At 35.9% G+C, this 24,033-nt stretch overlaps 1 protein-coding gene across 3 annotated transcripts in view; it reads left to right on the forward strand.

Moving 5' to 3' along the window:
- Window positions 1–21,354, forward strand: part of Nup44A (nuclear pore complex protein Nup44A) — a 94,158-nt gene extending 72,804 nt beyond the window's left edge. For 2 of the 3 annotated variants that reach the window (XR_014131162.1, XM_081755139.1), the window contains one exon: window positions 4,221–6,850. Coding sequence is in view for 2 of the 3 variants with exons in the window: in XM_081755139.1 (XP_081611265.1) it covers window positions 4,221–4,257 (37 nt within the window). In the remaining variant the exon portion in view is untranslated. Of the gene's footprint in view, window positions 1–4,220; window positions 6,851–15,890 lie in introns of those variants that run through there. The other variant, XM_081755148.1, reaches the window with a different exon arrangement.
- Window positions 21,355–24,033: the final 2,679 nt, after the last annotated feature.

The following is a 24,033-nucleotide window of genomic DNA, read 5'->3' on the forward strand; positions in this document are numbered from 1 at the left end:
AAGACAAAAATGTATAACCATAATTGTAGTTTTGTTCTGTCATTCCAGTATATTCATAACAATTCACCAAGCAGCTATCAATAGATACTCCGCGCATACGTGTTCAGATTGTTTCCTGTACGTTTCTCTGTGTCAGCTTTAAAAATGATGATTTGTAAGTGCACGGTGGCTCAGTAGTAAGGCGCACATCTGTAATGTGAGGGGTCCCTGATTTGTTCACTGACCATGTTAGTTTGTAGTGAACAGTATCATGGTCTTCAGTTTCCTTCAAGTTCTTTAATTTCCTCCCACGTTTTCATTCCACGAATTCTTACAGAATCACTCACTCGGAAGTATCTTCCGTCTCCTTTTTGTCTGGTCGTGAAGATTTCATTTTCATTTCAAAGATGTTTTGTTATATTTATTCATAACAGTGGTTTTATAAAGTAAAAGTTACATAATCACATTCAGAAAGTTTATAGAAAACTTCAAGATTATGAAGTATTGTAAAGAGATTTCAAATTGCAAATTATTGTAAAGAAAAATAAGACGAGGGAAGTAAAAAAAAGTAAAGGCACTTTTGAGAAAAGTTACATTTATTGTGATAGAAAACTGAAACATACATTACTTTTCTACGTAATTTCCCTGCACTTCAACGCACTTTTGTCAACGTTTCACAAGTTTTTTGATTCCGTCGGAAAAAAAGTTGCACCTGTAACCGATTTTGCACCGCATCAATGACTAGCTGATGGTTGACGTTTAAATTTCTTACCTTCTGGTGATGATGGTTGTTTCCAAACCATACTTGCAGCCTTACTTTCTGGTTCGTGATGATGTACCCAAGTTTCCTGTACAGTAACGATTTGCTGTAAAAATCCATCTTCCTCACGACGATAACGCGTCAAATATTTACGGGAGATGTCTAAATGGTTTGTGCCTTATGCTTCGCGATAAACAGCGATAAACTACGCTTGCACTCGACGAATAATTTCCACAGGTTTAACACCTTCCGCAAACAAAAAAGCGAATCACTGCCCTTATTTCTTCCTTGGTGCAGATCGACAGTGGAGTTGTTGTGTCATGGAACTGTCATGTTTAACAGTCTGCTACATTCCAACGACTAATGCGGGAATAAGAGTGACACTTTGCATAGAAGTGTTGCAGACGACACTAATTCAGCGCTGGATACTAGTAGTGTTACCAAACCCTGCTAGTGCGAGAAATTGCTATAGTCTCTTTACTTCCCCTCGTAGTAATGCTCGTGCAATATCTTCGCGGAGATCATTACGTAGGAAGTTAACCTTTTCTAAAACACGTCCTTTTTTAAATTAAAGACTTTATATCTGTATAAATTAGTTTGAAATCGTGTAGTGCATAAAATGAATTTTTCTGAAAATAATAATAATAGTAATGATAACTGACTAATGAAACGGGAAATCTCCGAACAAACCCATGAACACGATGTTATCCACCAGAAATTGACATGATCTGAAATCAAACCGGGGTCCGCTCCCACCAGAGATGAGCGCTTTACCATTCTGTAACAAAAACAGATCTGTTTTTAAAGATCTTAAAACAGTTGAGATGTGAAAAGTATGGAACTAATGCAGCGAACTATTCTTGTACGTATTTTACAACGAAAAAAATTAGTGTTAGAAAAACACTTTGTTCTATAACTTGTAACCTTTGTACGTATTTTCTAAATTGGTTTCTGTAGAAACTAGCAACACTATTCATATAACCCTTTCAATTACTGTATGGAATAATGATACATTAATTCCATCATTCTTTTCGATTATCCGTTACTGCTACCTCAAATTGTAAATAGCCTAGCCGGCATACCCTGGGACGTAAAACTTACAGATTTCATTTCAGGTTTTCGGTCGGATCTACCGTACTCAGTTCTCTGTCGGCGTTAAATCGATAATTTAACTTGTACTTACATTATCATAAATTGTCTGCCATTCATTCATTCATTATTTATTTATTTATTTAATTTCAAATTCTTTTGATGTGGCGTTTTATATTATGTTATTTGTAACTTCATTCCTTTTTCTGGATTCTGAATGTATGTTGAAGAAATAAACAACAATTTACTAGTAAAACTATACCTTTGAATTGAGTCTTTCTTTACTGAAGCCCTGTATTAAATACTGAAATGAAAATAATACTTATTATTGATTTAAAATGTGATATATACAAAAGATAATTCTATTGAGAACAGGTTTTTTCATATAATTATTTGTTTTTTTTTATTTTTATATAATGCCTGTATAACAGTTAATTATTTGATAACAGATAAGTTGTATTCTACGTAAGACGTAAAATATTTGAGAATAATCTATGTAATGGATCAATTAAATTATCCAAAGTTTTTACATTTAAGTTGCAGAAAGTGCTTCTATTAAAATAATTTTCTTGTTCGAGGAAAGAACATACTCTTAATCAGGAATAATTACTGTTAATTTATAATGTATAAATAAGTCGGAATTACTAAAACTTTTTTTCTCATTTCTATTTTTTTTTCGTTTGCAAATTTTGAACTTTTCTCGGAGATCATGATCAATTATTTGAGACCACAAATTCATGCTTTTTTTTTTCTTTTTCTACAACAATAATTAGTTTCTTTAAAGTGAAGGACTTCTGTAGGGTATTCTGTGTAAAATCTAATGTAAGTATATCGTTATGAAGTAAGAAACTTACGTTGTTAACATCAGACACAAAACTGTCCTCCGTATAATACACTGTTTATAGTGCTTCAACTAACTTCCTTAGTTTTGTGTAAAATGTCTTTATTATGCATATTCGTGCTTTCTTGTTTCTGCTTACCGTACTATTTCTTAACGCCTCGTATTTAAAGAGCTGTCTAAAATATTTGAGGAACTATAATTTTGATATATTTCTCTTTTTTTGTAACTATTTTGGCTTCTAATTTGTAGCTGTATATTATTATGCTAAAATGCTCAATATTTCGTGCAAGATATTGATTAGCATTGCTGCTTGTGAAGGAATTTAAAACGTATTGATACGTGCGTTCTGTTTCGGTAGTTTTACAGTTCATTGTCAAACTTGCATTGTTTGTATTATCAAATGAAAGTCATAATCTTATCATGAGCATTGAATAGAAAATTTAATTCAAACGAAGTTCACTATATTCATACAATGCATGCCTGACAACTGTATAATCTAAATTTCTGATTCCATTTTTTTTTAATACTCAGTTAAAATTGTTTTTGGTTTGGTATAATTTTTTGTCCAAATATATATATATATTTGTTTTTAATGACATTCTTGTGCTTGCGAATTCAATGTCAGATGATTGCATATAAAACAGAAGTTAATTTTAGAAAATCTTTAAATACACAAGAAAATTGACAACAAGCAGTGTAGCTGCACAAAGTTGGAAGGAAATTTTTAATTTTTTCGTGAAAAATTCCTTTTTATTTCCTGTTGAAACCTAATGAAAAGTATTTATGGAGAAGATTTACAAAATTTAAAGTAAGTAATGTATGTCCAGAGCAATAATTTCCAACTAGCATATGTATGACGTAGGAGTATCTTTTACGATCGGAGAAACGCCAGGGAGAAAGAGAGAGAGAGGAAAGAAGTGGGTAGGACGAAGTAGGAGAATGAAATAAACAAGTGTAACCAGTACAGGAGTAGTTTTAGATCCACGGGTGGTGTATCTACAAAACTATTGATGTTATTTGTCCTCCACTACTGGTTCTATTAACCCAAGGTTTCGTGTCTGCTCCTTGTTCTGTCCGTACGTTTTACTGAGAATGAGAGCAGCAAACTGTTCCGTCACACAGTAACCAGTTGCAAATGGGTGGTCTAGAAATTAATCAGACGTAAATCTTGATATTCAGTTTCGAAATGTGGGTATAGAGAAGAATGGAGAGACTTAGCTAAGTCGAGCAGAGAAATGCATTGTTATTTCTCGTAATATTGTAAAATTTTATATCAAAGACTAAAAAAGCAAATGGAAAATAATATTGCCTATATGCTTAATTTCTCTCTCATATGTGAGGCTTGAGATATATAGTTATGCATTGCTGCTTGTTTGCCTTTTTTCAGTCATATTTGCTTTTGTGGTTTGATTACGTATGGATGCATTTGTTTTCTTTCTGTATGTTGTCATGTTATGAAACATCTAAAATAAAATTACGCAACACTTGATTCCTTTCCCCTCTTTTTGAATCTTATACATTTTTCTTTCTTTTTTTTTTCTTTTCTTTCAGACAAGTCGCTAATACACATGGCTTTATCTTAAGATAACATAATGCTCCTTTGCGTTAATTTTCAATCTTTGTTATCGTGTCATATTAAGAAATAAGTGAATTCGTTATATCTGTATATTGCACAGTATTATATTTAGTATTATACTGAAGATTCATTCCAAACGGCAACATTGAAGAGTTTCCTTTTAGAAGAATGAATAACTGAGGATAACAAGGAATCCGTACAAGTGTGTAAAAAAATACAGTATAACAAAGTATTCTGGTGAAGTATCTTTATAAACATGTTATAAATATTTAACTCTGTTGTTTATAAAGTTTTGAAATATTTGTGTTCTGTTGTTTATAAAGTTTTGAAATATTTGTCTTCAATGATTTTAAGTGTGCATTATAATACATTTTTAAGAGCTGTATACAGTAAAGTACATCTCAAAGTGAACGATATTTCAGTATTACAGTTTTTTTCTTTACTTTTTTTTTTTTTGCCTGTGTCCAATCGAATTGTTAATGTGTTTTTCAAGCCAAAATTAAATGTACGATCTGTCATTTCTCATTTGGATTTATTCATTTTTTAATTTTTTGTGTCTGACCAAAGTTATAGATCAGGCATGTGTGTAAAATTTTTAATTGAGGTGATTATTTTTCTGTAGAAATACGAAGTCGAGCAGGGACGACATTCCAAAGCAAAGTACAGTATTTGCGTTTCAGTTTTTATTTGCGTGTGGGGGGGGGGGAGGGAGGGGGAGCATTACTTGTGAGAGCATTGAAGCAGAAAGAAATCAGTTTCTGATAAAATGGAATCTTTTGATTATTTTTGTAAATTATTAACACTAAAACAAACAAAACATTCTACAAAGAGTTATAATAGGGGTATACGTATTCCACTTTTCTTACTAATGTAGATAGTAACGTAATAAGTCATTATTTTATTTATTTATTTATCAAATTTTGGAAGAAATTTTGTTGAAACCTGATGAAAATCGTTTACAGAGAAGATTTACAAAATTTAAAATAAATAATGTCCAGAGCAGTCATTTCCAACTGTCATATATATGACATAGGAGTGCTTTTACGATTGGAGAAATGACAGGGAGAAACAGATAGAACAAAGAAGTGGGTAGGACGAAGTAGAAGAATGAAATAAACAAGTGTAGTCAGTACAGGAGTAGTCTTAGATCCACAAGTGGTATATCTACAAAACTATTAATGTTATTTGCCCTTCACCATGGGTTCTATTAACGTTAAAGCCAGATTTCATGTCTGCTTCTTGTACGGTTTACTGAGAATGAGAGCAGCAACTGTGCCGTCACAGAGCATTCAGTTGGAAATGGCTATGCTAGAAATTAATTGATCACTATTCGTGATAATCACTTTTGAAATGTAGGTGTAGAGAAGTATGAAGACAATTACCTAGGTCAAGCGGAAAACGAATGAGAGGGTCTTAGAAATGATGGGGAGGAAAAATCAAATTTTAGATGTAATTGGAAAGAGGAAGAGTAACTGGTTGGGACATTGGATGAGAAAAACTGTTATCATGAGGGATGTGCTAGTGGCAGGAAAGAGAGGGAGGGGGCGAAGGAGAGAACAGTTGATGGACAGTATCAAAACAGAAAAATTGTACGTGAGGATAAAGAGGTTAGCTGAAGACCGTGGAGCATGCAAGCTTCTCAGCTGCAGCAGGTGACTTGGCAATAGTGGCAAATAACACACTGTGATATAATAGTGATATAATCTGATACACATTTGTGTGTGTGTGGGGGGGGGGGGTGTCTCTCTTTCTAACATTTTGTAGAATATGTAAAGTTCATTTCAAAACATCACGTCCGCAGTAATGGGAGAAGAGTTCGTGAACTTAGCGGTGGCTTTTTCTAACACGAAGGACGATCCCTAGTATACATTTGTCACATAAGTTTTAGAACATCTTAGTTACATTTCTAATAATAGGGTAGCTGCTTTCGGAAGAAGATACTTACACAAAAACTTACTGTTTTGAAAGATACTATACATTGTTTTCTTGGTATTAACAAAGAAAGTAGTCCCGCTCCGTACTACAAAAATGATTTTTTTCTGCTGCAATGTTCTCGATAGTATTGCTTCCTCTTGGGATAAAAAAAGGCAGTGAGTTCTTTGGCATATGTATTACATTAGCTTTACATATAGTGTATACCTGGGGCATTGACAGTATTGTATTATAGGGAATGACACAAACGCAATAGTAACACTAACAATATAGTATTTACATTAAGAGTATTATATGTCATACAAAATCGGAAATATTGGGATCTTTAGAACAAACTATTACAAGACCAACTGATTTGTGTAAATATCAGGTAGAAACTGTTTGATAAAGAATCATGGTACTATATTTAGGTAAGAGAGAAGTTTTTATCAAAAATATTATTAAAATCTTCGTAGTTGTGTAAAGATAAGTATTTTTGATATGAGAAAGAATAACACATGATCATGTGATTGGATTTATGTTGTTCAAGAAGGAAAAGCAAGAAGAATGTGATTTATTTTACCCATTGTATTATACAGATTCTGTTAAAATTTCATTTCTTAATTTTTTTTAAAGAAAACGACAATTTAATTTGTATGTATTTTTGAGGAATAAATTTTATTGAAATTCAGAACGTGGGCTTGTTTTTTTTTTCAAGTTGTGTTCTTTTTTCAATTATTTTTTGTTTGAATCTTTTGTTATAATATAGTATTTTTGGCAGTACGAAACTGTAGACCGTACGTTCTATACAGTTCTGGTATGTTTTGTCAAGAAAATAGTTTAAGGAAAGTTGATGTTTCATAAGAATAAATTGAATCTGTCATTGTTTCATTATGTTTAAAAGGTGTATATTCCCTTTAACAATGTAAAGACCACGGTGGCTTACTGGTAGAGAGTTCACCTCTGGTGCATGGGGTTCTTGGATCGATCCCAGCTCGCGCCAAGTGAGCTTTGTGATGGACAAACGCCGTGTGCCTGGATTTTCTTCTTATCATCATCTCTTTTAGCCTAGCCGGCAAAAGTGTATTGAACAATGTAAGAAGTAGTACATCTCCTTTGAGTTGAGTTGATTTTGAGTTTAACGTCTCTTTCAACAACGAGGTGATATGAGACGATACATACTAATTAAGGTGAAATCCGAACCACATGAGCTTCGAACCCGGGTCTCCCACGCCAAAGGTGCGTACGCTAACCGCTTGGCTGCATCTCCTTTGATGTAAACCGTGTATTGGCATCTATACATCTAGAAAAATCTCTCTCTCTCTCTCTCTCTCTCTCTCTCTCTCGGAAGAAAATACGAATAGCCTGAAAGTTATTCAGAATTTCACGTTCATTATAGATAATAATTACAAAGTAATTCAAAACAATAGAAAGAACGGGTATCTTTTCCCATGGCTGTTTTTCATTTTATGTGTTTTGTCGTCTAGAAATATTGACCATTTGGAGGTCAGAATTAAGAATGCATTTATTGTTGTTAAAAACTAGCATTATGAAACCATATATGCATCATTTTGTTAGATGAACTTCAACAATTGTTTCGGCAACACCATAATTCCGTCGGTGTAGAACCTCTGTAGTTTCTGGTCAAAAGAATTTTGACACGTGGTTTTCACAAAGGTCTTTTGAAACTAACTTAACATCAGTCAGAGAGATCTGCAGAGATCCAAACAAATGCTAATCTGACGGTGCCAGGTCTGAGCTATATGGCGGATAGATCTTCCAGGCAAATTTTCTTAATTTCTGATGGGTCATTAAAAGTGTATGGTGTCTGGCGTTGTCAACGTGGTATATGCCACACCTTTTGTTAACTAGTTGCAGCCATTTCTTTTGAATGCTACGTGCAAACACACACTACTTGTCGACAGTACTGTTCCAAGGCTTATCATTCAGTTTGGCAGCATCACCTCGTGATGCACGATGCTCTTCCAATTTCACCAAACGTACACCATACTCTTCCTTGGCGTCCGAGCTGTCCCGGGTTCGATTCCCGATGGGGGCACTCCGTCGAAAAAGTGTAAAAAGCTTTTTCAGTTCAGTCATCCTGAATGAGGTTTTCCTTATTCACACCAGGGAAACAGCGGGGTGGTACCTAACTTATACGTCCCAGACCGCTACCTTCCTTCCCCAATCCTTTCTTCGTCCTTTTCTCCGGATAATGTGATCGCCGAGGGACGTCGTTGAGTTGAATTGATTTTAGTTTAACGTCCCTTTCAGCAGCGAGGCTATATGAGACGTGGACCTACTGATTAACGCGGAATCCGAACCATAATCCCTCCTACGTGACGGGTTAAATGGCCATCGATGCCGAAAGCCTAGAAATCTGAATCCTAAATCCTTTTCCTGGTCGTCAGTGTGCGCTTTGCCATAGACTGTGAAGCTTCTTGCATAATCTTTTTCGCACATTGTTTTTTATAGATTATCCACTTTTCATCAGTTGTGGATAACCGCTTAGAAATGGCTCGAGTCCGTTACATTTCAGTATAGATTCGTAGATCGAAATTCGATCGAGTAAATGTTTTTTTTGACTCGGATCATGTGGAACTCAAACTTCGATCTTCTCTTTGTAACCAGCTTTCTCCAAATGGTTTGATGATGGATGTTAGGTCATTGGTCTTACATGCCAGTCTTACTCGTCTTTTTTCCAGAATATCATCCACTTTTTATGTGGTTGATCGCCTGCGGCGAGTAGCACCTTGACATCTAAATTTTCAGAACGAAAGCGATTGAACCACGGCTGTTTGATAACCTTTCTTGTCCATAAATAGCATAAATTTCTTCTCGGTCCTGGACAGAATTTGTGCCTTTATCGAAATAACATTTTAAAATGGTGGCGCAATTTTGCGGAAATTTCACTCATTATCACGGCTCAATACCTTACATGTAATTATTAAGAATACGAATCTTCTACTTGCAACTGTCAGTTATCGAATAACGTTAGGCTTGATCCGCTGCGACTCATACTTTGAAATTTGGAACAGTAACGCCATCTCGTGCGCAAAAGGCTCGATAGTTTCCAGACGACCTGATGTATATTGTCGTCTTAATGTATTGATCAGAATGAAGTTATCTTAAGTTTGAAAGACACTTAAAAAAAAAAAAAAATCCTTACTCAACTGTCGTAGTTTTACGAGACGGGGTGATTTTCAAGTTATAAACAGATTAAAAAGATTTACTAAAGGATTTGAAGCTTTCGAGATTCTGTGGATCATGAAGATATTTTTACGAAAAGGTTGAGATGAAATTTATTCTTCCAAGATTATTGATGAAATGTTTGTATTCCAAACAATAATAGAATTCATGCGGATTCTATAGTTATTCTACCTGCTTATGTCGGTCCTCACTATATATATATATATATATATATATATATATATATATATTTGGTCTAGGAATTAATTCGTGCGGTTGGTACGCACATATTGAAGCTGTAGTACAAACACAAAATACATAAATACCTTAAGAAAAATATTGTCCATCGCTAGCCACCACTTTCGCCCATCTGTCAGGCAATGTACGGATTCCGTGGCGAAAGAAGTCCTCATCCTTGGAAGCGATCCAGTCAGAGACCCATGTTTCGATATCTTCTGAAGAAGTAAACCGCTGTCCAATCAAATCGTTGTTCATGCAATCGAACAAGTAGTAGTCCGAAGGAGCAACGTCTGGTGAATACGGCGGGTGGGGTAAAACTTCCCATCCGACATTTTCTAAATAGGTTTTGACCGGTTTTGCGACATGTGGGCGAGCGTTATCATGTTGAACAATAAGTTTATCATGTCTGTTCTCCCATTCTGGTCGTGTTCTGGCCAGAGCTTGCTTCAAACGCATTAATTGTCGTCGATAACGTTCTCCATTCATAGTTTCACCCGGTTGCAGCAGCTCATAGTACACCACACCTTTCATATCCCACCATATGCACAGCATAACCTTTGCACAGTGAATATCTCGTTTTGGTTGTGATGGACCTGGTTCACCTGGTTTCACCCAGGCCTTTTTTCGTTTAGGGTTCTCGTTATGGATCCACTTCTCATCACCCGTAATAATTCGATGCAGAAACTCCTTTCTGCTCTGTCGTTGAAGCAGCAATTCGCAAATGGTTTTTCGTCTTTCAACGTCTCTGTCTTTCAATTCATGTGGAACCCAATGTGACATCTTTTGAATCATTCCCATGGCTTTCAAGCGTTTGGAGACTGTTGTTTGATCAACGCCTAATGCTGCTGCAAGTTGTTCCTGCGTTTGACACGAATCCTGCTCGAGCAATGCTGTCAATTCTTCGTCTTGAAATTTTTTTGGCTGTCCAGCTCGCTCTTGGTCTGCCAAGCCGAAATCACCACTTCTAAACCGTGCAAACCACTTCTGACACGTTCGCTCAGCTAGAGCATGGTCACCATACACTTCCACCAAAATACGATGACTTTCAGTCGCACTTTTCTGCATGTTAAAGTAATGCAGCAGGACACCCCGCAAAAACACTTTATCAGGCACAAATTGCGCCATGTTCACTTAACTACAAACTGGTGTTGTTGACGCTTTAATCCACTGCCCTATACTACGAACGATACGCGATGACAGGGGTTTGCAACACATGTGTGGATACACGGAACTGTGGGACGCTCCGTTCGTTGCGCCATCTCTTGTCCATCCGCACGAATTAATTCCTAGACCAAATATATATATATATATATATATACTATTTAAATGTGTGCTGGACAATCTAGCTGACATTATAACTTGAATCATAAACTTACATCGAGATTAAGAGCAGTTAGCACTCACTTCTTGTGCAGTGGGTTCCTAGCCTGATATCTGGTTCCGTAATGCACCAAATATCATGTTCCGTCGACGTTTTTGCGATGCACTACCATTTTTTTTTTTTTTTTTTTTAAATCACCGTTCACTTTTATGTATTCGTCTCTTCTAGCCTATAGGGCATAACTATGAATCGTTACTTTTAAAATGTCATTTCTCTTATCAAGAAATTATGATCTAACCTTGCATGGAAATGGTTTTATAGGTAGAGAACACATGATTTCGTGTTCCTACAACCCAGGAAGTACGACGACTACGAATGTGTGAATAGTCCATCTTTGTTCTACAAAGAAATTAATAATGGACAGAGTGACGTTTTATAGAGAACAGAAAATTAATGTTTTATGCACATTGTTAATTTAATAGCCTCCAATATCTGTTAAAACATATTTCGTACCAGTTCGGTGTCTAAATCGGTGAATGGGTTTAAAGAAATAAATCTTTTGCACTGTCTTTCAAAATAAAACTGAAAGAAAGAAGTAATAGCTATAAGATACGTGCTATAAGAAGTAATAGCTATAAGAAGCAATAAGATACGTGAGGGATGTTATTAATTTTGAGAAGTTAGGTGTAGACCGCCTTATGCAGAGTCGTTTTGACGTATGATTAGCGTCATACTATAGGCCTGAGTACTCCAAGAAACATATGTTAATGGAACTCTTTAGTATGGAACTAATCACGCGTCAGAACGTCTCTGCATGAGGCCCAGAGTGTACTGTCTTTAAGAAAAATGGCCATCGATCTGTCTGATAAACGCCATACTCTGCACATGTACGTAAGAAATTTGAAGGTTTTTGCCTGAAAAAAATATCTCAGTTGGCCAATGGAAGATCAACTTTCATTTCATTTAATTCCATCAATGATTATGATAATTACGCAAGACAGAACTTTTCAAAGGGAGATGTTGCCTTCGGTAGTTTGTAGAATGTGTATTGCGTACACCAAAACTCCTTTTGCAGATTTTATATTCGCCCTCCTATATGTATTTCAAAATATACGGGCACTAGGCAATTTTATTGAAATTGCTTGTTCTCCTGTACTTACCAAATACTATGAATTACAATCGTAAGTGATTTCAATTACTAGACATCATTCATAAGAGTCCTCGAAGCATACGGCGTCACAGTTTGTTTCAAGTTAAATCATATCGCTTATAAATGCTTCAAAACTGAACTCTCTTATTCTCTGGATCAATAAGTGAAAGCTGAAATTATAGGTAATTGTTGTGCAATTAGGTTTGTTTTTTTAAAAAATGGCAAATTTTCAACACGGAGCGTTGTTTGCATATTTAGTGGAGAATTGTATGAAGTTACAGAAACAGACAATGTAGAAAGTACGCTATGGTATTCTGTTCCATTTTTTTTTTTTTTTTAAGTGTTGCCAAGTGCACAACTGAATTTAAACCGGTCGTGAAAACCCGGAAGATGATCCATAAAGTGGACCACAAAAATCTGTAACTGCATCAGACGTTAGACATTTTAGATGAAGGAATATTTCATAGTTTGACTGAGGAATTGTGCATGAAAAAGTGTCTGCAAGGTGGGTGCCTTGACTGATAACACTTTACCAAATGAATCCGAATGAAAATCTCTATATCGATAACAGCCAATTAAAAAAAAAAAAAAAAAAAAAAAGGCCAATTGATGTTATGCGTTAATTCGTAACCACCGTTGAAACATTGGTACCACTACAGCTCAGAAACGAATTTGTAGCCGAAACGATGGAAACTCCAAAAAGCCATATGAGCTCTCACGTGGCTATATGATTTGCATACGCGTCTTTGACGCGGAAGATACGGTTTTGATTTCTGGTGGATCATGTGGTTCGGATCCCGCGTTAAGCTGTAAGTCCACTCTCTTACCTTCGGTGCTGAAAGGGATCCTAAGCATTCAATCCAAAAAGCCATATGTGTGAAGTCTGTCAGAAAAGATTGGCTTTAGTTTTTTCTTTTCTTTTCTTTTCTTTTTTTCTTTTCTTTTTTTTTTGTGTGTGTGTGTGTCAAGGGAGACTATATTGAAGAATAAATCGATTTTCGAGAGAGAAATCAATGTTTTATATGTCATTGTGAGAACTTTTCAGATGGCCCACATTTAACTTTGTCTTCACACTACAGTGCTGTGGAAAATTAGCGCCCCCGTACATATGAGTGAGGTCGACAGACCAGCCACGATAACATGAGTAACATTATAGGACCACTTCCTAAAGCAGGAAGAGGATTTAACTGCATACTAGTAATATTCCAGGTAGTTTTTCCTCTCTCATTTTCTTTCCTTTATTCTTTTTTCCTCCCGAATTTTGCGCCCCCTTACTTCGGCGTCCGGGGCCGTCGCCCCGCTCCCCCCATCCCACGGCACGGCACTGTGTTCTAAAATAATTTTAAAGCAGTGAATTCTCAAACCTAGTTGTGGATTTGGAATACATTAACGGAAAAATGACCGAATAGTAAGCTTCGCGAATCATACTAGAAGGGTGTATTGAAGCGGGAAACAAAATGTACTATATTAACATTTTTTTCTTATAAACTCGTAACTTTTTCTACAAGTATTAAACGCCAGGAGCACTTCAGGAAGAAATACAGCTGAAAATTTTTAACATAGAACTGGATTGTGTTTTGTTAAGAGCATTGAAACTAAGAACATTTTTTCTTTTTATTTTCTTACTTTTTTTTTTTTTTTTTTTTTACAAAATTCTACAATAGAAACAACCAGATGATAAAATTCTACAATATTCGTAGCATCTAACGAAGAAAAAATGTCCAAAGACGAGATCTACAGCAATCGATAGAGGTAATCGAGGTGAACAAAATTATATGGGTGAATGTATATCTTTATGCGTATTTTTCGAGAAAAAATATTTTTATCTGCTGGAACATACTATATATATATATATATATATATATATATATATATATATATATATATATATATATATATATATATATATATATATATATATATATATATTTACGTTTGATTTCTCTTAACAATGATGGATATAATCGAAAGGGTACGGTTATACCAAAATGTTCCTATTTTCATCCTTTCATTTTCCTACTTCAACGGGACGGAAAAAGCAAAACACATTGCTTTAAATGGAATCTAGTGAGACCGCATGCTAAATTAAGGTTCATATCTCCATTCTTATATCAAAATACAATTGTTTTCTTTCTTTTTTATCATTGGACAGAGAAATGATTAGCTACTCATTTACACAGCAATTCTGCTTGGTCAGTGACGTTTAAAGCAAGGTTAGAGATGTTCTCTTTACTGCAAATGTGCTGTTGGGACTAAGCCGCAGAGGACTCTGAATGTTTTTGTTATCACCCTTGATTTGCCACTGAGTGAGTAGAATTGATCGCTAAACTCTCCATAAGCACACTGTTCTATGAAGGGTGAAAGGTTATGTGAGATAGGAAAATTGAAAGGGAGAGGATGAAATAGGAAAATTGTGGTATAACCGTACCCTTATATAGAAACACAGCATTTACTTCAACATTTGGAAATCTTGTGAGTAAATTCTTATGGGACTTGAATAATATTTTATACAACCCTTGAACCATGTAGAGTAATGGATTAATCGTGTCTTAATCTCATGTTGAATATTTATGTTGTATGTCTCTATTGTAATATTGCATAGAAACCAATAGAAGATAGTTCAAGTGGCTCCGCGTAGCGTAGTCGCTAAAGTTCTCACTTTCAATGCGAGTGGTTGTGGATTCGATTCCCGCTGAGAGCTCCCTCGCGGCTAAGCGGTTAGCGTACGCGCCTTTGGCGTGGGAGACCCGGGTTCGATTCCCGGCGGGAGTTCATGTAGTTCGGATTCCACGTTAATCAGTAGGTCCACGTCTCATATAGCCTCGCTGCTGAACGGGACGCTAAACTAAAATCAACTCAACTCGATTCCCGCTGAGTACACTCGGTCAAAAAAGTAAAAGCTTTTTTTCTGGCCAGCCATCCTGAGTAAGATTGTCCTTGGTTTTCGTCATTCACACCAGGCAAATACAGGGATAATATCTAACACAACGATCGCTTCCCTCCTTCCCCGAATAGTGTGATCGCCGAAGGACATCACTCTTCATACGTAAAGGGCTAACATGGTCATAGCTGCCGAAAGCCCACAAACCTAATTCCTAATCCTAATCTCTAAAATAGTTCAACTTCGTATTCTCTATTGGAATTCTTTCTGACGTGGTATTTCCTCCTAAAGAAAACATAAATATCTGAAAGTGGCGGTGCTATTCTCCTGACTTACAGAATAAATAATTTTCTGCAGGCATAAAATGACATTGGAAAAAAATGAAAGTTTTAAGTTTTACGTCCGACGGTTATGCCGGTTAGGCTAAAGGAGACTGTGATTATGAGAAATGAATGAAATGGTGGAATGAATTAAGTGGGAGGAAACGGGAGAACCTCGAGGAAACCCACGCACACGATGTTTGTCCACCACAAAGTTTACTTGGCGGGAGCAGGGTTTGAACCCGGAACCCCATGCACCAGAGATGAACACTCTACCACTGAGCCACCGCGACCCCAAAATGACATTGGAGTATAACAAGACACTTGAATTCGTAATTTTTCGATGATTTATTCAATAAGACATTATTTTTTTTAAAAAAAAGGAAAGAAAAAAAACTTAAAATAGATTGTATTAAACATTAAAACATTAAATAGTAAAATCAAGAAGAACGAAAATTTTAATTGCATAATAAGTTTAAGATTTCATTCAGCGTAGGGTAATATTACTGGCTTCCCAAAATGAATATCCTCCTCTTCCCTTAAAAAAATAAAATAAACTGCATGGAATAATAATTCTAAAGGCCTGTTGAATGTGTACTTACAAATCCGTACATAAAGATTTTCTTCTTACAGGAAAAAATGAACTGAAACTTCAAAAGAAGGAGATTTTCTTCTGAGTTGAAGGAAACAGTATTCTTTTATTCCTTCCTGTACAGGATATCTTGCCTTCATAATGGATAATCCTAGCCTCATATTCTTTCACTTTCTTACTCAGGTATTCCTATTTCTGATCTCAATACTTCCTTTCACAAGTAATCTAAAATGCATGCTTTTCCATTGTCTTTATGCGAGATTTTTCAACTTCTTTGTCATATACGAGATGCGACACACACACACACACACAAAGGGGGGGGGGGCTGAAGTAATAACTCAAAAGTACTTACATTATTGGTAGTCCCGCTCTGCTTCAACACATTTCTTCATTCGCAGCTGCCATTGTATGTAACTAAAACATCCCTAAAACTTATGTTCTGTAAGGATCTTTAGTACGTTTTCCAGTTTCTTTCTAACCTCATTAACGAAGGTAAAATGTATTCCTTTTAGTTCAGATTTGATTTTCGGTAATAAAACAAATCACAAAGTACCAAATCAGGCGAGTACAGTGGGTGCTCTAACACTGCAACGTTTTTTCGAGCCAAAAATTGTATGAATAGGGCCTTGTGAGCGGGTGCATTGCACAAATTTTTCGCATTTGCAGTTCTTCCGTTAATATGCTTTTAACTGACTCTCTGTGCAAGTTCACAACCTCAGCAATTGCTCTAACACTCAATCAGCTGTCATTTCTCACAACGTGACGAACATTTTCGATATTTCCTTCAGTTACAGAAGAACGCTGGCGGCCTGTTCGTTCATTATCATCACAGCTCTCCCTACCCTCCAAAAACCTTATGTGCCACTCGAACACTTGTGTCCTTGAGGTGTAGGCTTCACTATAAACTTTCTTCAATATTTGAAATGTTTTCAGTGGCAGATTTTCGAAGTCTGACGAAGTGTTTATCCTTTGTTCTACGCTCGTCATTTTCCGCCAACGCACTCACACATGTATGTTATCTTTGTCGCTTATCTCGCGAATGGCTTGGCCAGGTGATTCCAGTTCACTGTACTAAGTTATTTTTAATAATATAGCTACAATCCGTTTATTTTTGTGTCGCATCTCGTATGAAAAATGATATTAACTTTTGTGTAATGGATATTAACTTCTTTTTTTAATCAACAAATTTTGTATTAGCATAGTGAAATCAGATGCACAACTATATTTGAGCATTAAAGTAAAGAATTAACTGTTCTCCAAATAGTTCAAGGAGTACGATAAGTAGTCACCAAGTATAGGTAGATACTAAATACTAAATAAGAGTTGATTAGTGCCATCTGTTAGGTAGTAGTTGAACTGTTTGAAGAAAAGTGAACTTAGAATTATCCTTGCACTTATTATTTGTGTATTTCTGAAAATAAAACTTCCGCTCTTTAGCGTTACACAATATTGATACATCTCTTTAAAAATTCGTTTAAAAGGCTGAAAGAAAGAGAGCGGTTTATTTTCAGGTAGGTGCATGTGTGCTTCAACTACAACCAGTACATTGAGCATTTGACGGGGAGTTTGTAGTATGTCTTAACATGGAGAAGCACATTTATACCTTCATCACTACTATCGTTTTGTATTATCAAGTGTTACAGTCAGTTGACAATCATCAAAGTCTACTTTCATAACATATACAATTTTTCAGCTTAGAGTGCGTGATCAACATTTTTAAATGTATCGGGGAGTAGAAAGAAGACGCTGATTGGTTGACAAAAGTTAAAAAAGGGAGAGAGAGAAAAGAAAAAAGCGCTTCCACAAAACATCATCATCATAGGTAGTCTTCCATTATTGGCAGGTCACATGCTGCAAATGAGAAGTTTCCATGCTCCACGGTCTGCCCCTAAGCTCTTCGTCTTCACGTACGATTTTCTGTTTTGATATGCTTTTTCGTCCAATAGTCCTTCCCAAGCCATCCCCTTCCCGGAGATCCAAATGGGGGGACATTTTACCTTCGGAACTATATTTTGACCTGCGAAAGACTATTATACATATGTTGTCTTTCTGCTGTCAGTAAACTAGAGAAAAATAGAGTGGTGATTTCCCGTTGCTTTCCACCCAGCAGTATTCCAGCCGTTAAAGTCACTCTGACCATGCCTGGAACTAACGTCCAAGTTGTCATACCAATTAGTATGATTTCCGCCAACTTGGCTATTGGAAAGCTGCTGCCTTCTTCCAGAACACTCTTTGTCTGGCTACTCCATTTGAATAATTCGGCAGGGGTGGCCCTTGTGGTAGTGAATTGCCGCAAACATAGCTCTAAATTTCACTGTAGAACGGGATCCTCCCCACCTGACACGTGTCTTCGTAAAGGTAGTGTGTATCGGGGAGCCGCAAAAACAAACAAAAAAGCGTGGTCTAGTGCATACAATTAAATTCAAGTTATTTTCACGAGAACACAGGGAATGTTGTTTAAAATGTCCCAATGTGTTTCTAAGCTTTCAATATAAAGTTAAGTGCCGTGGATTGTTGTCTTGATTTATTTCAAATATCCGTCGAGAATGCGGTCGTGCTTTTGTTTCTAATTCCATAAATGAAATGAAACATACATCATTTTAAAACATATTTTAAGCCTTACAAAATATGCTTCATTATTAACTAGTAATTAACAAGATCAATGTAGAACCTTTCTAAAGAAATAATTTTTAAGCTTATCTTGAGTAGTTGTTTCTTGACAGTGAATAGTAACTTAATATGATAGTAATAACAAACGAATGTAAACTTAAATCAGCTAGTGTGAAAACAGAGAAGATGCTTTCCTCTGCGTAATTTTATATCCCGGTGGGTACACTCGGTCGCAAAGCCGTAAGTCTTCCAGAGTGTCTATCGGTCACAAAAGTCACGAAAGTCATGAAAAAGTCACGAAATCAGAAAACGGTCATGAAAGTCAAGAAAAAGTCACGAAATTAAGCTCTTAGGTCACGATTTTTTTATATCTGTACAAATAAAAGTATAGACTGGAAAATTTTGTTGTATAAAATGTCAAAATTCACCACCAAAAATGTCTATCGTGGGCTTTAGACGCTACCAAATCACAAGCAAAGCACGTTTCTTTGAGAATGTTACTAATTTTATGGTTTTGGAAAGAAAAGGTCACAAAAAAGGCACTAAATTTCATTTTGGAATTTTAGTAGACTCCCTGTCTTCTCAAGCCAGCCATCATGACAGGTATTTTTCCTGAGTTTTCCCCATTCACACCAAGCAAATGCCAGGATGGCACCTAACACAACGATTCCAGGTCACTTCCTTTCTTCCCCACTTCTCCGGGTAGTGTGATCGCCAAGGGACATCATATCTGATACATGACGAGCTAAAATGGCTATAGAAGCCCAGAAATATAATCCCTAATTTTCTAAATATGGAAGTAACACTTGGGAGTAGGGAGAACTTGATATTGCAACCTTCTTTTAAAAGCATCAGTCATTACTACCTCATACATTCCGAAAATGGAGCCAAAATTGTGGTCCAGCTTTTGTTCAGTTGACTTCTGTCCAAATGCATTTCCCAGATTTTATTTTATTTGAATAAAAATTACTCCTAAAAATCACTAACCTTTGTAATATTATTAAATTTAGTTATTTATTGTGTTTCATTAATGCCATGTGAATTATTGTACCTATATATTAAACACTGCGATACTTCAGGAGTTGAATGTTTCTCTTCTGCATCCCTTAAATAGTCCCCACATAAAATTTCTTACGAAAACACGAAATTTTATATACGAAATTCGTAAACTGTACTCGAAGTAATTCTTATTCTCGGTTAAGTGCTTGTCTGAACTTTTATCTGGTTGTATACGATATTTAACCGAATCTTTTTAAATTTATTGGGTGTGGATTAAAGATCTCTTTGAGTTTGTTGTCTGTGGATTGAAAGTTCTGTAAACCGGTCCATTTTTAATTTTTGTTGTTATCTTGTGAGTGGTTACAGTAGCGACTTCTTAATTTTTGTTATTTTGTTAGACTTCACGTAACCACTTCTGAAATAACTGTATAAGGTAACCATTTTTCATATAGACTTCCAAAAGATTTGTATTGGTTCAATTTATTTTTTATTGATTTATTTATTTATATTTATTTATTTATTTTTTTAACAACGAAGAAATCTTGAATTCCTTCTGGCCAAAATGAAATATTACAATTTCTCGGAATCAGTTATTAAATGGTTCCATAGCTATCTCTCTTGTAGACAGCAACAAGTAATACTAAGAGGAGAAAAGACTCAGGTATCTACTTCATCCCTGATAAAGGCAGGAGTTCCGCAAGGTTCAATATTAGGTCCCCTATTATTTTCACTCTTTTCAGCAGATCTTTCTACAGTCATAAAACATTCATCAGTTCACTTCTATGCGGATGATACACAGATCTTCATCAGTAGTACGCCTGAAAACATTATGGACACAATAGAGTTACTTAATACGGATCTTTTAGCTGTTAGCAACTGGTGCCTTAAGAATGGTCTTTTACTTAATCCATTAAAACTTGTTTTCACTGTATTGGGAACATCACATCAGTTGAGCAAAGTCAACCCTGATGACCTAAAAGTAACTGTAGTGAATTCCAATATTCCATTTTCTCCCTTTGTAAAAGATCTAGGCTTAATAATAGACCAAGGACTTCGCTGGAATAAACACATTTCTGAACATTGTATTAAAGCTAAGCGCATCTTACGACAGCTTTATAAATTAAAAGGCTATTTGTCGCAAGAAACAAGACTATATCTTGTTAACACTCTCATTTTTCCTCTGTTCGACTACTGCGATTCAATATATGGTAATTCTCTCTCCACTCAAAATACTAGGGCAATTCAGAAAATACAGAATTACTCTATACGCTTTTCACTCAATTAAGAAAGTCTCAGCATATTCTGCCGGTACTTAATGAAAACAATATCCTAACCACGTCCCGCAGACGATATCTCCGATACTGTTGTTTGCTATACAAAATAAATTCACATAAAACACCACCTTACTTGCATCATAAATTAACATGTAGGTCAGAAATTCACCGTTACAATACCCAAGGAAGCAATAAACTGAAGCATTCTTTAAAAATAACAGAGAAGCCATTTTCAATTTCGGCAGTAAGAATTGGAACTCCCTACCAAAGTCAATCACTGACAAACCGTATAATTCATTTAAATCATCACTCCAAACATTATTATTTAGAGATCAGAGACAAAGCGTTGGCACATATGAAAGGTTTACTACAGTATGAAACTGGTATGAAATTGAATTAGCAGTATGAGTATAGTTTTTTTTTTTTTTTTTTTTTTAACATTTACATTTATTGTGTTTTGTTTATCCTTAGTATTATTGAATGTATCATGTTATGTTGTTATTTGTATCTTGTATCTTTATTTTTTTTCTTTCTTTTCTTTGTAATGATGACAAGGGTTAGGTGGCAGAGCAGCCTCCGGCTGAACCTCGCCCGCTGAAATAAAGATCAATTCAATTCAAAATCCCTTCTACTTTTTTTCATGTTGGCTTTTTAAGAAGGTGCACCAGTTGAAAATGTGAATATATTTACATAATAGGTGCATTTTTTATGTTGAATCTGTGTTCCCGGGCAGTGCGATCGTCGAGGGACGTCATCCCCATGTATGATAGGCTAACATGGCTATAGATGCCGGAAGTCCAGAAATCTAATTCCTAAACCTAAGCTATTTATTCGTCTTTCGCTACTGCAACCTAAATTATTTTGAACCAAATGTTATTAAAGAAAGTTGGTTCATTTATACAAATAAAGACTCTCTAATACCAGGTTAACCTCAAAATAGGATTGTTTGAAACATTTGATTCAAACTGATGAAGGACAGTATTATTTACAGAGAGACAGAGGATTACCCATAGCCAAACCATGTTACTGGAAGTATATCCTAGTTTTAAATTCAAATTCTGGTGTTGTTTTCCGAATATAGGAGGCGTGCTATCAGCTGTGAAGCCAAGTAACATGCACATAGAGTTTTTCGGTCTATATCGGGCCGATTTTGAAGCGTACCCACAAGAAACCTCCCCACTACTCTAATGGTATCCTATCAGAATACCATTGTCTCCTAACCTGTTGAATATCGTTCGATATAAACATTTCCATGGAGTAAAGTATGAACAAGGGAGTTGTATCCTCCCATTCCTCTCTGCAAGCTCTCTAGAGACAAGCGAAGGTGTGTGGACGCTTATGTTGGAGACATCTTTTTAACAGACCAAAGCCACAGACATCCGTTGGCCTGGCATCGGGCTCTTCACAGGAATGTCTTGAAACGGAATAACACGAATTCCCAATTCCCCTCGTTTTCTGATAAAATCGCACAAGTGTTCTGACGGCATGACTTGAAGCCTTGTTCATATGGATCCTAATCTTGTTTGTATCCGCACCGAACAATTGTGAGCTGCCACTCCGAATGATAGGTGTCATAATGGATTCCTTCACTTTCACGCGCATATTAGCAACTTCCTCGTATAACGAAATCCCTCAACAACCATAAATTCCCACACGGGAAACTTAGCAGTGGTGAATAAGGTTGCAGCGGGCTTTGGCATCACTGTCATAATATATCAGCGCCCGAATGTGACCATCAGCAGTGAGGTGTATAAATGTATGTTTTATCCATTCTGACAACTGTCTTCCATTTTGTCCTTAGCAGGTGCATTTCATAGTTTCCTGCAGTTTACGTTGGAGTAGGTGGTTTACGCGGACCTTACGGACGCAATTCAACCGGAGCCGCTTACTAACAACGTTCTTCACAGCTGAAGGTACCAAACTGAATCGCTGGCCCATCACATGCCGGATCCTATGCGGGTGTCACTTTCCTTGGAGCCCTCTTCCTGGTGTTTTTCGTGGGCCCTATTTCTCCACGGGTTCGATATAAACCCTTTTGTGTAATAGGCCACAATAGCTTTCCCAATAATTATCTCGAATATGAACCCATTCTCCCGACAATGTTTCACTCTGTGTGTGGAGGGAAAATTAACATGGAAGAGGGCCATGACATTCCATTCCCAGTAACGATTTAATCAAGGCTCCATTTGATGATAGTAACTCATATACAGCTTCAGACATACCACTGATCACGACCGACAGCGGACGTATCATTCCCCAGATGGCAATAGCGTTGATCAGATTGAAAAAAAAAAAATATATACTGTAGTTAGGGTTCCCACTGACCTGAAAAAATCTGGAAAACATGGAAAAGTCGGGGAATTCAGCTTACTCGTGAAACGTCCTGGGAAAGTCAAGAAATTTCATGAAAAGCTGAGAAAACCTGCGAGACTCAGGGAATTTTAAGTACATATTTTTACTTCTCCAAATTCATTTCTTACCCAGCTATTTAAAAGGAGATAATTTATAAGATAAATTAGTTAGTTTTTTATTTTTATTTATTTATTTATTTATTGCAAAATCTCTACCTACATACACACTATATACATGTATATGCATAGTAGATGAGGAACAAGAAAAATACAGTTGCCTTTTTTACATTATATATACAGCTGGAAATTTGTAAATCGTGATCTGGGAAACTTGGAAAATCATGGAATTCGTGCTCGCCAAATAAATGGGAACCCTGGTAGTGATTTAAGTTTGGCATACTTATGTTATAAACTATCTTTTCCCATTGGAAATTCTAATTCGGTTCGATATAAACCTTTTTGTAGAGGAAGTAAAAAGATGGTTTTCCGGGACTATTTCTGATCTATACATAGTACTAATTCTCAATTGTGTAGGTATATAACTTTAATTTCAGCTTCATTTTGTCTTTTATTCCTTCGAGAACTTGAAGGCGAACCCCAGATAAGCTTGAAACGTTGTTATTTACAGAAATATTCGAATGGTAAATGCAAGGATAATTCTATATTAAATTACGGAACATCAATAACTTGTAATATAACAATATTTGGAAGGAATTTAATTGTGTATTTCAATACCCAGATTGACGTTGTGCCTCTGATTTCCTTGTGGTATTTTTATCACGGAAATTTTTGTCTACCAAAAATTTTAAATGTAAAATAGAAGCTAAGAGGAATGCAAACTCGAGAAATATCAACTTAGTGCTATATCTTTTTTAACATACTATCTAATTACTTATCGACTTTAAGAATAATAATAATCAACCTTTAAGATTTAGAGCATACGTTCATTC

Source organism: Thermobia domestica, chromosome 1 (genome assembly GCF_964235325.1).
Source record: "Thermobia domestica chromosome 1, izTheDome1.hap1.1, whole genome shotgun sequence".
NCBI lineage: Eukaryota > Metazoa > Arthropoda > Insecta > Zygentoma > Lepismatidae > Thermobia > Thermobia domestica.